The 15,845-nt window shown below is 47.7% G+C and overlaps 1 protein-coding gene across 2 annotated transcripts; it reads right to left on the bottom strand.

Annotated features, from left to right (window-relative positions):
* Window positions 1-1,771: 1,771 nt before the first annotated feature.
* On the bottom strand, window positions 1,772-8,202 carry TOR1B (torsin family 1 member B). 2 transcript variants are annotated; one of them, XM_050319999.1, is made up of 6 exons: window positions 8,129-8,202; window positions 6,279-6,412; window positions 5,904-6,169; window positions 4,526-4,701; window positions 4,093-4,220; window positions 1,772-3,935 (listed from the first exon to the last, which is right to left on the bottom strand). In XM_050319999.1, the coding sequence occupies exons 1-6, from the start codon at window positions 8,185-8,187 to the stop codon at window positions 3,658-3,660; spliced, it is 1,041 nt and encodes a 346-aa protein (XP_050175956.1). In that variant the 5' UTR covers window positions 8,188-8,202; the 3' UTR covers window positions 1,772-3,657. The 2 variants fall into 2 exon arrangements, with proteins under 2 accessions (XP_050175956.1, XP_050175955.1); XM_050319998.1 differs by lacking the exon at window positions 8,129-8,202 and having other exon boundaries at window positions 6,279-6,476.
* Between the last annotated feature and the right edge of the window lie 7,643 nt (window positions 8,203-15,845).

Here is a 15,845-nt window from a genome sequence, read left to right as displayed (position 1 = left end):
CTAGCTGGTGAAAGAGAAACAAATGAAGCTTGGAGTGGAAACTGCACTTCTGGACCACTGGTGCTACTAACACATGGTTTTTAGAGGCAAACTTTGTAGATGTGTGTGTGCTCAACAGTATCCTAAGGATGAACTTGGAGACTAGTTAAAACCCTGCTGATGTCTTCTCACTCTGGTGCCACTGCCTGAACACCTGCAGGTTGTAATTGAAGCCACCGGGGTTTTCAGTGGCAGCATCTTGAAGTTTTTCTCTGCAATGGGTTAAAAAAAAGGACCAGTAAGACTCTTGCTGTTCCAGTTCTTCTCTGAAGGGGTATGATATTTAAATTATCAGTCCTAGTATTTGTCAGAAAATGAGTGCTTTGAACTCAAGCATTTATCTGTTTCTTTGACTTCCTTATGACAGCAAATAGTTGGCTAATGGAAAAAAGCAGATTTAATAATGATAAACTTGTCTGGTACCCTGTCCTCAAAAGGAACAGTACAACCAAGCAGTTTTGTGGCTCTTCCAGCATTAAGTACTCTTACTTCTTTGTGTGCCTTTGCAGCATCAATATGAGCATTTGACATAGATTGGTAGCCAGTATTTCATTATATCACAGCCCTAAATGACTCAGGGTAGATGGAAGCTTCCTCTGGAGGTGTAGGAATGATGTTCAAAGGGTGGCAACTGCCTGAAGTCACTCCCATATTGGATCCTTCTGATCCTATCATTATTCCTCCCCTGTGGACTGTATGGTTTCAGAGCTAAGGTCCTCACTCTCTTTTTCTCTGGGTAACTCTGGCCATTATTCTGTTTAATAGGCCACTTGAAACTGGATCAGGCAACTTAAAGAAAAACATCCAACAGGGGGAAGGATGTGATGCCCATGTATCTGCTGACCAGGTGAAAGATGCTCATCAGTCCCTGAGTTCTGTACTTACCAGAGTCCAGCACAAACAGCTGCTGCTTTAATTCAGCCTTCTGCAGGGAACCTCACACTGTCTCATGCTCTGCTCATGAAATTAAGAGGCCCTGGTTGGAATCCAGTGATACAGCAAGTTCTGCTCTCCTGCAGACAGGCAGCCTGGCCCTAGAGCCTGGCGTGCGGGCACAGACAGCGGAGCTGTCGCGTGTGCAGCACAGGGCAAAGTCCTGGTGAACAGCACAGCTTCTGCTTCCCATGGAACACTTCCCTGTGCATTCCTGGAGCACAACACGTGGGTCACAGCAGCACGAACCGCTGACTCCTGGTGAGGTGTGAGTGTCTGCCCCCAGCTCCACCTCACTTGAATTGAGGCATCACTTACACACCGGCTCCTTTTCAGTGCTCCAGAGGCTGCAGATGCTCTGGCCCAGGAAGGCAGGATCGAAGCCTGTAGTTCCATCATGCCTTTGCCAGCTCAGGGAGAGGGGAAGAGCCACGCTGAATGACAGCTTGGTGGGCACAGCCAGAGACAAGGAATAGTTAAACAAGCTACCTGAGGTGTTTGTCCTGCAGTGCCTGGGAGTGAGAGATCTGTTAATAACCATGAAGCAGAGCAGGCAGAGACTTTTAGGCTTCTTCATAGGTGTTTGTTTCTACTGAGCTGTATTTAACAGCTGAATTTCTTACTGTGCCGTTGGACGAGTCAACATGTTTGAATACCAACAGGCTATTTAATCTGCTTATCCATTGTCATAAACATCTTTTTAAGAATAAAGGAAGCCTAACAGATGCGTGCAGTGCAGCTGGTTGCAAACTGCACAAAGTAGTACTTTCCTGTAGCTGAAAATGATTAAACCAAGAGAGAAAAGTCACTTAAGTTTTATTCCAACTGCGGTACAGGAGTTAGTGTTTTGACATGGCACAAGTATTTTATGGAGTAAGTGAAACTGGACGCAGCATACACAACTATGAGTCAGTTAACAGGCAAAACATCACACTGGAAAGTGACAGTCCAATGTCCCAAGGTTAACGGCCCGCTAGAGTTTGGCTCTGGAGATTGCATCAGTGGGAACAGTTTGCCAGCATTCCACAGACTCCACGTGGGTTGGAAAAGGCAACTGACACTTTTTTCATTTAGGGCTTAACATAAATGCTAAGCCCTCTGCTGTGATTTGAATTAACATAATTGCAATGAGACCTGTAATTTCGCATCACCTCTTAAAGGAAGTTTAAGTCCGAGTGAGGGAGTAGATGCTGCAGCACAGAAATAGACCAATCCCTCGTACCAATTTAAAAGCCACAGTACAATCAACCAAGTGAAAGGCACTTCTGTCTTGCACTACACTCTGATCCACAAATGATGGGTGATGAAGGAGTTAAAGGCTGCAACAGGGTTTTAAAACCAGCCTTCCCAGTGGGTGAAGGTTAAATCGATCTTTCCCCGCTTCTTAACTCATCACTCATCCTTTCACATAGGCATTCTCTAATGTCAAAAGCTACTATAAAACATACTTAACTAGTGAGGTAGGGGACTGTTGCTTATACTTCAGCATAAAAATACACTATGAAAAATAACTTCTTCCATCAAAGTGTCTTCCAAGTAAGGTGAGAGTAGCATTACCTACACCTCAACCAGTGGGCGCAGCTCAGAGGGACTAATAAAGATGTTACAGATTCAGCCCAGGAGCCAATGGGCAGATTTACCTGGAAAGCTGTAATCAAGCTGTAGTCAAATCTTCATGAGATCTTTTTCTGATTAAGAACAGGAGACTGGCCTAGTATGTTGTAACAGATACCTCAGATGGGTCCCTCTCCTTAGGAAGACCTGGAGTCACAAATTCACTTAGATCCCTTAAAGAATATAAAGTTTCTCTAATAGTTTCTTTCTCCCCAAAGAAACATGGGACAGTTACTTCCCCTCCCCACATCCTCTATTATTTAATAACAGGTTTGCTGGAGCTCATTATGACTCATTATTTCTGTAGCAGGATATTTGGGATAATGCCACAGCTCAGCCATTAACTGTATTCGTGCCCTTCTGTCCCTGAAATGCTTGTTTGTAGAAGCCACAGCAGCATCAATCTACTGGAAGGACAGGAAGACTTCCACTGTATCATCTTCTTACTGTAGTGCATCAAGGAGTTCACCCCTGCAGACGTGATCACAGCCCTGAACACACCACACATCCCTCCATTTCAATATGAACATGAACAGGACCGTGCACGTGCAAGGGAAAATGACTGCCTGGAAGAATTCCTCTGTTCTCCTTTGCTCTAGTGTAGCTTTTGTGGAAAGAGGAATTAAATACTTCATAGTCCCAGCACTTGGAAGAATAAAGCAGGAGAGGCTCTATCCAGTGCGGTGTGTAAGTGTCACACTCAAACTCTCTACAGATTAAAAGAAAACTAAAGGGACAACATTTGGATTGTTCAGGGATGAACAGTGGTTCAAGGCCAGGTTGGATGGGGCTCTGAGTGACCTGATCTAATGGAAAGTGTCCCTGCCCATGGCAGAGGGTGGGACTAGATAATCTTTAAGGACCCTTTCAACCCAAACGATTCTATGATTCTATATGTTAAGTTAAAAACAAAAACAAACCCAAAAACACACAAAAAAAGCTACAAAGCCCACAGAGCTCACTCTGGTATTTTCACCATGCTCCCTGCAACAGTAAAAAAGCGTAAGTGCAAATAACACAAATTTCCAAAAGCTCTGAAAGCGCTTCGGAAACTTGGAAGGGAAGGGGAAATCAACCCCTGACTCTCGCATCTCCCATCACAAGGTCTTCGTGAATATCCAGCTTGGCCTGTACAGTCTTGCAGCCTTTATCAGAGTAGATTTTCTGCTCCTTGGGGAAGTAGGTCATCTCATCAGCCACTGCCTGCACAATGTCCTCGTCCACGGCGTAGCCGCGGGCGGCCATCTCAGCCCTGACGCACATCTTCACGTGCCTGTGCTCCAGGGGCAGGAAGGGCACAAAGTAGTCGACGAGGTTCCTGTCGATGATGCTGCTGTGCCACAGTCCACCTGGAAGAGTTGGAAAATAAAAATAAGTGGAGGAAGGATTTTCTCTGCACTCGATCCCGCCTTCAACGGGATCCGCAGGCCTGGCTGAACTCACAAAGCGCTTTTGTCTCAGCCACTGAGGAATGAATTGCCCATTTTTCAGGGCAAAGTGACTTACTATTCTTGTTGTTGAAGACTCCTACGGACAGCAAGGGCTCCAGGTCTTTCAGCTGAATGTCCTCCCTGCGCTTTCCACTTGTCCAGAAGTCAAGAGCTGCTTTATTAATTAAGTCACCACCTGCATTGCTGGTCATAAAAGAAAAAAGTACAGTGCTGAAACACAGACACAGCTGAACCAGAATTTCTTTTGCAGCCAGTTACTTGTATTGCTAATCTTGATATCAAACAAATCACCAAAACAGAATCCTATACTCCAAAATTTAGGGCAAGTCTCCAGTTCTTTAAATAGCCATCAGTGCCTGTCTTTGCACAGAGGGTCTTCAGAGTGGTTCCTCTGCTGTGCTTTGATTGAGGTCCTTAGGAACATCATTATCATCATAAACAAACATTTATCTCAGTATCTCAAAATGACAGAAACAAGTGCCACAGACCTGAGGAAAATGAAGATGGCTTTCCTGTAGGACACCCCATCCACCTCCTCGTAATAGTCCAGGAATGGTTTGATGGCATCAATAACACCTGGATGCATTTTGTCCATCTCATCAAAAATGAAGACAGAGGAGGGGCAGGCACTGACATTGCCCCGAATCCAGTTCTGCAGCTGTTCCTGGAACAAGAGGTTGAAAACCACTGAAAAACGAGGTCTTTTCTGGCTGTACTACAAGATTCTTGCATGTGATGGGTTCTGGGGACACCCTGTCAAATGTAAGCATCCCACACTAACTGGTTGTACTTTTTCCCAAAGAAAGGACCATCATCTCTGTGACTGATCTCTCTGACGTGTGACACAGAATTTAAATGTGAACTCTTTTCTTGCTGACAGAGGAAAAAAGACTTCCTAATTTCTTCTGCTTTGTGTAGGGCTAAGACATGAAAACCAGGCTGAGATGGGAAGTATTAGAGAAACCTTTTTGTTTGTTTAAAAAAAGTCAGTTTTGTCTTTCATATGGAAAACACATCTATCAGTACATTAGTTCTGAGTTCCTTCAAACACTAAAACATGAAGATAAGAATTCTCCAATGCCAGGGAATGAAGTCTTTCTCACTGCACTGTGTGTGGTGGGTTGCCCCAGCCAGGCACTCCAGCAGGATGGGAGAGAGAGGACAAAGAATAAGAGTTAGAAAATCACTGGGTCAAGATAAAGACAGTTTGATAGGTGATGGCAAGAGGGAAAAACCAAGCAAAGGGAATCACTCACCCTCCTGACACATGCAGACCAATGCCCAGCCAGAGTTGGAGCAACAGCCACCTTGGAAGCCAATGACACCTCACTTTTTCTTTCTTCTACCCCAATTTTTATGGCTGAGCATGACAGGGTATGGTATGGAACATCCCTCTGGCCACCTGGGGTCAGCTATCCAGGCTGTGTCCCCTCGCAGTCTCTTGTCCACCCCAGGCTGCTCGATATGAGTGGAAAACCAGCACCTTTGAGGCTGTGCAAGCACATTTATGTTACAGCCAAAGCACTGCTGCATTGTCAACGCTGTTTTAGCCACAAATGCAAAACATGGCCCGGCAGGGGCAAGAGAGAAGGTTCCTTCCCTCCCGGCCAAGGTATTCAGCTGAGATGTTGGGACTCCCCTAGCAGCGAGCACAGGAATCAGCAGATGGCATCAGTGAGAGGGCAGCGCTAGGAAATTCTCTCACATTCGATCTCCCGGCTTTTTGGTGCATTTTCCTCTTACTTTCTGCATGAACTTCCCCCTCCGTCTCTCCTAAACTTCGGAACACCCAGCTGCGCACCCCCAGCTGCCAGGGATCCTGGGGGGGTGTGCAGGACAACCCCCTCTACCAGGGCCCCTCCTCACCTTGTAGAGCTTGACCTGGTCGTGGTGGGGGAAGTGCAGGGTGGCCAGGAAGAGATGGACGAACTTGCTGCGCAGCCCCGCGGGGTGGACGTGCTCCGCCAGGATCTGGCTGAGGAAGTTCTTGCCGGTGCCGGCCCAGCCGTGCAGCGACAGCATCAGCGGCTTCTTGGGGCTCGGGTTGTTGCTGAAGCCCAGCACCGCCTTCAGCACCACGTCCTTGGCCAAGTGCTGCCCGAAGAGCCTGCTGTCCAGCTGCGCCTTCAGCGCTGCGGGGGGAAGAGGGACAGCTCAGCCCCGCCGGTCACCGCACACGCAGCGGGAGCGCCGCCCGGGTGACCGGCCGAGCGCGGGGCACCCCCCCAGCCCCCGCCGTACCGGTGGCGTTGAGGCGCGGCCCGTCGCGGGGGCAGCACTCCACGTAGCTGCAGTAGAACCTGGGGTGGGACAGGTAGCCGGTGAGCGCGGAGGCCACGCCGATGGCCAGGCCCACGCTGAGCGGCTCCAGCGCCGCCAGCCCCGGCAGCAGCACCCACAGCAGCGGCACCGACGGCGCCATGGCGGCCCCGCGCGCGCCCGACCGACCGCCCGCTGCGCCTGCGCGCCCGCCCCGCGCGGCACCGCCGCCGCCGCCGCCATCTTTGAGACGGGCAGGGCTGCCCTCACAGAATCCCAGAATCCCAACATCCCAGAATCCCCAAATCCCAGAATCCCTGCTACTGGAAAGGGTCCCTGCCCACGGCAGAGGGTGGAAATAAATGATCTCTAAGGAACCTTTCAATCCCAGCATCAGTCAGGATGGAAAAGGACCACAGCGGGTCATCTTCTTGCAGAATGTGGGCACATGTGAAAGTTTTCTTAAGGAATTACGCTCTTTAGTGTTTGATCTTTGTATCATTTCAAGCCTAATCAGAATCCCAGAATTCCATAAGGCCTGAATCGCAAGTTCCCAGAATCCTGGGATCAGGACTCTGGAAAGACAACCATACTGGGTCATCTTGTTGCAAAATGTGGAATATGTAAAAATTTTCTTTAAAAATTATGTTCTGTGGTGTTCTATCTTTGTATACTCCCAAACCTAATCAGAATCCCAGAATGCAAGAATCTGAAAATCCCCAAATCCCAGAATCCCAAAATCAGTAAGGCTGGAAGGGACCACAGCGGGTCATCTTGTTGCAAAATGTAGAGTATGTAAAAATTTCCTTAAAAAGAGATGTTCTTTGCTATTTGATCTCTGTATACTCTCAGGCCTAAGGCTGTCCAGTAGAAGACAGAACACTAATTATAAGAGCAGGGTCATCCCAGAGCACAAGGCACTGGATTGCATCCAGATGGGTCTGGGATATCTCCACTGGGGAGACTCTGCACCCTCTCTGGGCAACCTGTTTGTGTGTGTGGTCACTGCACAGTGAAGGAGTTATTTCTTATGCTCAGGTGGAGCTTCCCGGGCATCAGTTTTTGCCCATTGCCTCTCGCTGGCACCACAGAGCAGAGTCTGGCTGCATCTCTTGGCATGCCCCTTCACGTGTTTCTACACTTGCTGAGGTCCATCAGTGGCATTCACTGCCCTGCTGGTGGCATCAGGAGAAGTGGACTCGGGGAACTTAAAAGGTTTTTTCCAGCCTAAATAAATCTGTGATTCTATGGTCTGGAATATCCCCTTGGTCCAGTTTGGGTGGGCTGTCCTGGCCGTGTCCCTTCCCAGATTCTTGTGCCCCGCCATCCTCCTCCCTGGCAGGGCAGCACCAGGAGCTGCCAAGTCCTTGACTTGGTATAAACATCGCTTAGTAACAACTAAAACTCACTGTGCTATCAATATCATTCCCATACTCAACCCAAAACACAACACTCTACTGGCTACTAGGAAGGAAATTAACTTAAATCCCAGACAAAACCAGCACAGTTTATGCCAACATAAACCAAAACACCAGCAAGGAAAACGCTGTGAGAAGCAGGGTACATGACCGCTTGGGGAATAAGAAATATGAGGTTAGTACAGCCTTTGCCTTCTAGAGACACTGTGGGTGGTAATTCTTGTCTCTGCACAACCCCCTCAAAGCAAAATCTCAGCACCCTGGGAAGGAACCACTTGGCCTTACCTGTGATAGTTCAGAGTGTCATTCCTATTGCAGCACTCCTGGAAACGGCACTTGAGCCAGGAGTCAGAGGAGAGGAGGTGCCAAGCCACGGCAGCACCCCCCAGAACGACTGAAACGCTGAAAGGGTCAAAAGCCGGAGTCAGGGTGGGCACGAGAATAAAGATCAGAGCAGCGTTCAGAAGCTTCATGGTGGGAAGTGAGCGCCAGCCTGGCTCAGCAGGAAAAGAAACCAAAACAGAAACTGCAGAAAAACTTCCTGGAACATGGAACCCGGGGCTGTTCAAGAGTCTGGGAGCCAAGTCTCCTGTAAGCTGGAGGTGTTAATGGGTTAACAGACTTATCGCGCTGCTCCTGGAGAACCGAAAGTGCTGTGCACAGACCATTGCACGGGCAGAGAGAGAGTTTCATCGCAACAATCCCAGCTCTGAGGGAAGCAGGACTGGGAATCTCACTACCTCTTAACCAAGGTGCTAATTGGGCTAGTGATTAACGGAGAACACTGAGATGCTTGTTTCGGGTTTGACTGCATGTGGGTGTCACCCAGCATCACACAGCCCAAGGATTTCCGTAGCAGTGCCTGGAGCTCTGCAGCGCACAGGGCTGAACGTGTCAGAAAGCTGCTTTAATAAAATTAAATTCTCAACCAAGACTTTTTGTTTTTTTCTCCTAGCAAGTTCAGAATCCCCCCACCGCCAAAAAAAGTGTGTTTGCAAAGGAGAAAGACAGATACCGAAACTGCTTTTATGTTCTCAGCGAACACTTTTTTTTTTTAAAGGGATTAATTTTTTAATTAAAAAATGTGTAAAATCTCATTGAGAAAACACTGAGCAGCGTTGTGTAGTATTCAAAATACACGCTCAGGATCTGACGTGAAAAAAGAACGAGTGCCCTGTGCTGCCAAACTCGTAGAAAGCCCCGTCGTTACCTGTTTAAGGAAAATCCACGCTGTCAGCTGCCATCGAGCCTTGAGGTGGGCACAGCTTAGACCTTTGGCTTCTTATTCCAAAGCAATTTACCCAGGTGTCATCTAAAGCCCCAGGGTGGGCTGCCGGGAGCTGACACCCGAGGAGCTGGGCTTTCCAGCTCCCATCTCTCCGTTAGTTCACCCAGAGGCTGCGGAGAGGCCAGAGGAAGGAACTGGCCGTGGGATATGCAGGATTCCGTGTTGCCTGGGCTCTGTCCGAGCTCTCTAGGAGACAATTCAAATGGTAATTTCACGAAGGTGGTTTGACAGCATTGAAAAAACGCTGGGAATTTTCCAGTCACCTGTTTCCTCGGTGCACCGGTGCCTCCTGCATCTGTCCGTGCCGAACGCTAGATGGGGCGTCAGACACAGGGTTTGGTCCAGGATTTGCAGGGAAGAACAGCTTTTGCGGAGGACTGAGTCACGTTTGAGAAAAACAGACGAGAGAGGAGCGTGGGGTCACATCTGCTGAGCTGACCACTGGTGTTGTGAAACGTGATTTCTTGGGATACACAACAACCCCTCCACGTGGCTGACGAGGGTTCACGGAGAGCAAAGTTTCGGCAGGGGACCGAGGACAGCCAAAAGAAGGTAGAGAGTCTGGATAAAGAAACGAGGCTGTTTAGCTGAGATCTGCAGATTCTCGTCTGTACATCTGAATTAAAGGTGCAAGCAGGGTGCCTTGCTCACCTCACAGGCTTCAGCAGGTATTTCATTGTTCCCCTGCAGAAACAGAGCGTGGTCCCACAAACACGGACGTGGACTGTCACCCTTGAATCCCTCTGGGACAAAGAGTGATTCAAAGTTACTTGTCTTGCAAAGGGGGAATCAGTTTCACAGTTTATGGTCCCCCCCTTTCAAAACCTGGATGGCACATCTGATTAATGTGTGAAGGGAGCAAAGAGACATCCCTAGCAAATTTTTCGTTGTGCTCTTGTATCATTTCACAGGGTCTCACCAGCCTGGAAGGGACTGCATCTCCCAAAACACGGATAGGAAATGCATGATGGATACGATAGAAACAGCACAGAGAACGAGAATTACCTCATCTGTGCAAAAAGAAGGGGTAGCATGGGACACATCTATAGATCTCCTTTCCATGTGGGAGGGAGGTGGCATATATTTCCTATACAACAATAGGACGTATGCTGCATAACAGGTACCAGATGGGTGTTTAAATAATCTTCAGCTGCAACATGTCATGCTGTTATCTCATTATCCATTACAAGTTAAATGGGTTCAAGCTGGGCCTGGACATGGATGAGATGTCTAATAGTGGTGGTGAGGCTGACATTGATGGCAATTTCCTTGAACAACAGTCTGGAAGCTCCAAGTGGAGCACAGACCCTGCAACACGCAGTCCACAGCGCGGTGTCTTGCTGCCTGTTGTGTTGTGCCGATGAACACACCTTGTTCTTTCATCTCAACGCCCTTCTGTGCCCTGGGCACTGAACTGGCATCCTGTCATGTATTCACAGCGCCCTCCAGAACCAGCACAGAGGGTGGGGGTGGTCAGCCAGCAGTGGGCCATCTTGAATAAACTGCCACAGGCTGAAGGTACCGAAAATTTGTAGCAGAGGAGAACTTTGGAAAGGTGTTCGGTGTGCAGTAGGCTTGGGGTGTCTGTGATTTAGGGGGGTGTTCAACAGTGGTGTGGTGGGAAGGTGAGGGTGTGGGAGAGGAAAGGACATAGCATGGGGGTTACAAGGAGAGGGAAGGGAGGGATTTGGGTAGCAGGAGGATATGGGGTGTTTGCAGGGAGTAATGCAGAGTGCTAAAGCTGTTGTGGTGAGGGAGGCAGTGGAGATGGGGTGTCTGTGTGGCAAAGGGAGACATAAGGGATGCAGAGATGGAGTATTTAAGGATGAGGAGAGAGGGAAGTCCCAAGGAGGGAGTTTTGCCTGGCCTTACCCTTCTTTCTTTATGTTGAAATTTTTTGTCACCTACCTGCAGGTTGCTTGGTTTAAAGTCAGCATTCCCAGGATGTTGGGCAACAGAGAGCCTAGAGAATTTGGGATGTGGCTGGTTAGCATGGCTTTTCAATCACAAGGCAGCAGACATTCCCAGTTGGCTGGTGAGCCAAGGAATGTCTCCAGCCAGGGGACAGGGTGCTAGGAATGCCCTGCCTTGAGCCCATGGAGTGCAAGAGGTTTTCAGGTAAGAATTGTAGGGTCAATGAATCAATGTTTTTTCCCAGAAAAAGTCTGTATTTTTGTTGGAGAACATATAAGGTCCTCAATATTTCCAAGTTCTTTATGTGAAAGAGTTTTGGAAATGACTGCTGTTTGACATGAAGTTCTGGGCTGTCAAGAGGTTCTTGCTGAAGGTTTCCAATTGGAGAAGAAGAGCTGGGAGACTCATTTTTCCCTACATTCAGTTTAATTTCTACATAATCTCTCCCTGCCTTCTGACTCTGGCTAGACACTCTCTAATGGTTGGAGTTTTCCTGAGGGGCCTTTGGTTTATTTTTACCCTTTTTTTTCCCCCCTCTCCTGTATGTGTGGTTTCTTTTTGTTTTCTTTCCCCTCTCTAATTTCAGCATCATCTTCCAAGTGCTCCTTACCCTAAACATAGCGATGAGGCAGTGACAGGAAAGGGCTGCCATGCTGACGTACATTGGAATCTTTTAGGAGTGGGATTGTGGTGGGCTTTATCCAAATACAGAGCCTGGCTAAGGTCTGGGAGCTACACTAATGGCTCTGACTCATGGAACGTGTTCATTGACCTTTCTATAATGTGACAGTAGCAATAACACAAAACACCAAAATCTACATTAATGCTGAGCAGACGTTGTCTAATCCTAGAAACACCCAGGGAGTCAAGAGCCTGTCATCCTTCTCTTGCAGGTAGGAAAACAGATTTGTGGATGATGAAAGTTCTGCTTGACATGGAAATTCACAGCAAAGGGTTTAGCAATTCTCTTCTGTCTTGATCCATGATTTGCCTTGGGCAGGCTTAAAAATCCTTGTCTGTGGTACAGAGTGACAGAGTCCCTTGGGTCAGTGTGTGCTGCTGTGCTGTGTAAAGGATAGTCCAATAGGGAAAGGTATGGATGATTTTGGGATCTGGGTGAAATAAAACATTATATGCTTGTCCAGATAATGGAACCACCCAAAGCCAGGTGCAAATAAGCAGCAGCCACCTCTGGACCATGCAAATCCACCTGGGCTGGCAGCTGAAAGAGGCACCCTCGGGGCAGGAACTCAGGAAAGCAAGGCAGGGTGCGGAAGGTGCTTTACCATTTACCAGCCTCGCCTTTTCACCCCTCGCTGCAGACCTGGCTCTGCTCCCACCTAATTGCCTCCGGGTTCTGATTTCAAGGCCTGTGTTGTGCAAGATCGAGATGAATAATGTATGAAGTGGTAGCGATAGACCCGGTGGATGGGCTATCGATGCTGGCAGTTAGGCTTTGTTTTGACTTGTAACTAAACATTCCTGGTGCAGACATCCTCTGTGGTTTGGTGATTAGATCTGAGAACTGCAGTTGGACTCCAGGGGTCAAGTCAAGGTGCTGTCACCCATCTCCAGCAGCACTGGCTTAGTCACATCATCTGTTCCTAATCCTCCCCTTGTCTCTCCGTGACATGAACGAGAGGGGAAAGAGATCCCATAAAAAGATTATTGTTATCATCATCTCAATTCAGATTGTGTTTCATTGTGAATTTATTGTACCAGGATGGAATTTGGTTTGAACGGTCTGGAGGGTGAACTTGACGTGTGTAAACATTGAGCGTTCCTGTCATTTGTGGCAACAAATCTGCAAGAAAGAGAATTAATCCTTTTGCTGTAGGTGCTCATTGGTCAAATGGGATGCTGTGAGAGCTGAACTTCACCTGCCTCAATCCCATCTTTGTTTTTTAACTTTGTTTTTAAAATTGAGCCCAGAATCTGAAACCGGACACTGTTCCTGTTTGGCTTTGACTCCAGGATCTACTTTCTGGTTTTGTTTTCCAGGCTGGTTTGGAGTGGAGTAGCTATCATGTGAGCCTCTCTGCTTGTGTAGCAATAGCCCTCACTGAGAGAACAAGAAATAATAGGGAAACTTTAGCCCCTATTCTATCTTAAATAGAATTCTGTTGTAAACAATAATTGAGGGATAAAAACTGTGTGAGGGAGATGAAACTTGAGCTGGATGAAATAAAGAAACACCATGCTCACATGGTGTGGGAGGATTCCTACAGGAAGAGGATTATGGGGCATGGGTAATGCTGTGCCCTCGCTCCACTCATGGGCTCTGATGTGGCCAGTGGCTTGTATTTCATCCAAAGCACATAAGATGGTGATGTTATTAAGCAGACAGCCCCATCCGATGCTTTCAGACCTTTAGGTGAAAGAGGATTTAAAAGTGCTCAGTAGGTTTGGGGTTGGACCAGAATCAGAGGCTGTGTTTGGCTTGGGGTTTGCAAAACTAAACACCCTGCACTTACACCCATCTCCCGTGGAAGAGCCATAAATACAGGTCACTAAAATTAGTCTTGCAAAGCAGCTCCTCTGACTGGGGCCTTTGCTATTCCAGCTCTTCTGTCTCCAGTTCGTGCCTGCATAAAGATCTCTGCCTGGTTTTAATCAGCTCTAGCATTTAGCACTGAGGAATAAATAGGTTCATCAGGAGAAAGTGATGATTTGCTGCTGTAAGAGCTTCCCCATTTGTTCAGACAGGCCTGGTCTGGCCGCCCTTGGAAGGTTGGAGAGGTTATGGAGCCAGGCTTAGTACTAGAGCTGGTTGCAAGGTCAGGAAAGGGCAGAAAAGGCAGAAGGACAGCACAGGCTCCTAATTTGCTGGAGAGTCTCAGAGGGGATCTGTAACCAGAGAACAACAGGCCCCAGCAGCCAGCACACCCTGGCCAGGACACCCTCAGTGAGGTGTCCTGAACCAGGAGGGATGTGGTGATTTCTGTGGAGGCCACAGTGAGGAGGCTCCCTGGAAACTGCCCCTTGTCTGTCCCTCTCTGTGGTTTAGATACCAGAATGTCACTGCAGGACAGCCAAGGCATCTCTCTTCTTTAGTGACTTGCCACCAAGAGCTTGATGGGTTTTTTCTAGGTTCTTTCTGGTTGGTTTGTGGAAAAAGAAGAGAAAAATAAAATCTAGGGGAAAAAAAAATTTAAACATTTACATCTGCTGAAATTTTGGGGAGGATATTGTAGCTTAGGAGCATGAACTTGAGTGACTGCAAAGAGACACCTACTGAGGTCCCTGTGTAGGAGCGTGTCCCTCTAGTTAAGCAGGACCAACTGAGAGGTATTTAATTCTACCACTTCTGCAATGTCCAGCTCTGAAACTCTGTGAAGGGTTCCTTTATGCCTCAAATCTTACACTGAACAACCTGGAAAGTATAATTTTCATACAGATTCATCAATGTTAAATAAGGATGGAGGGTCAGGAGGGGATCTAAAACTGTTAGGTTCTTTTTCCAGGAGATATGTTATCTAACAGGAAGAAAAATGTACTCTGCTAAAATAAAAGGTTGCCTGCGGGGAGCTTTAGTTTCCGTCTATTGTTAAAATATGTGCTTGGGAGTTGGGAACCCTGGGGCCAGCTGTGAGCTGGAATGAGTTGAAAACAGGAGAACAACGGATGTGCCCTGCGAAGAACAATGTTGAGTCCATGCTAACAGCACAGTGAGAGAGGAGACTGGCTGGAGGATACAGAAACGCCCTGAAGGAACAGGGATGAACAGGCCAGATCTGTTGCTGGATAGCTGTGAGTGTCCCAGGGCTGTCTTCCATAAAGAATAACTGGAATTCCTTCAGTTTGGGAGTAACCCCCACCCCAGGGTACTAAATAACTAGGTGTGGAGAGTCATCCTGGACCCCTCAGTGAGGACTCCTGGCATTTAAAAGAAAAATGACCTTTTAGGAGGCTGAAGGACATTTGGAGTGCAAGGGGTGAAGGGGTTGGCAGTCATGTGCTGGTCATCTGCTTGCTTGGAGGGAAATATGAAAGTATGACTGGGATAATCAAAAGCATGGAGAAATCTCCTTTGAAGAGAGATGAAAGCAATTGGGGCTGTGGTAAAGCTGAGTAAGAGGTGCTTTCACAGGCATGTTTTGAAGGAGGGGAATGTTGGGCAAAGCTGAGCATGAACTGTTGTTCTTCCTAATTCTTCCATGTGTCTGTGGCATGAACAAGAGGGGAAGGAGATCCCATAAAAATATTATCCTCACCATCATCTTACTTTAAATTGTGTTTCATTGTGGAGTTTATTGTTTAAATTATGCTTCATTATGGAACTTAATTGTCTCAAGAAGTAATTTAATTTAAACCGTTTGGACGGTGACTTGACGCATGTAATTGTCAAACATTACCGTCATGTATGACAAAAAATTTACAAGAAAGAGAATTAAAACCTTGTGATTCAGAGCTTAAGTTAATCTCTGACTTCTGAAGACTGGATGAACTGGGGTGAATGGGGCCTCAATCCATTGCTGTCTACGATGGGGGCACGTCCTACCTTCATGGTTGATACAACCCCCATGGCTGATACAACCCTGCAAGGTCCCTGCTCACACTGCAGGGCAGCAGCTCCTTCTACCACCAAACATGCACAGCAACCTCCCCTGCTGTGGTACAGTGCAGCACAGCTCCCTGTACCTTCCCACTGGACAGCTCTATTCCCACTAATGCAGCCATAGCATCCCGTAGCCCTTCCCACAGCTGCCTTCCCACCTGGATCCAGCCCCTCTCCTGCTAATGGGGGAACACTTCTAGTTCAGTTTTGGCTGAGCTGGTGGCACTGTTAACAGAAACGTGCAGTGTTAGAGAGAGGCATTCTGCTGCTTTGTAAATATTTGCAAAGAGCTCATATCTATCCCCTCGTGGAGGGCTGTGGAGAGCAGTCAGGTTTGCATAAACACAGGGTGGAGCAGATCTTGGGCACGC

This window comes from Myiozetetes cayanensis, unplaced genomic scaffold, assembly GCF_022539395.1.
Source record: "Myiozetetes cayanensis isolate MyiCay16 unplaced genomic scaffold, myiCay2020 scf23, whole genome shotgun sequence".
Classification (NCBI taxonomy): domain Eukaryota; kingdom Metazoa; phylum Chordata; class Aves; order Passeriformes; family Tyrannidae; genus Myiozetetes; species Myiozetetes cayanensis.
The sequence above is the reverse complement of the archived record's forward strand: the minus strand, read 5'-3'. Positions and strand labels throughout refer to the sequence as shown.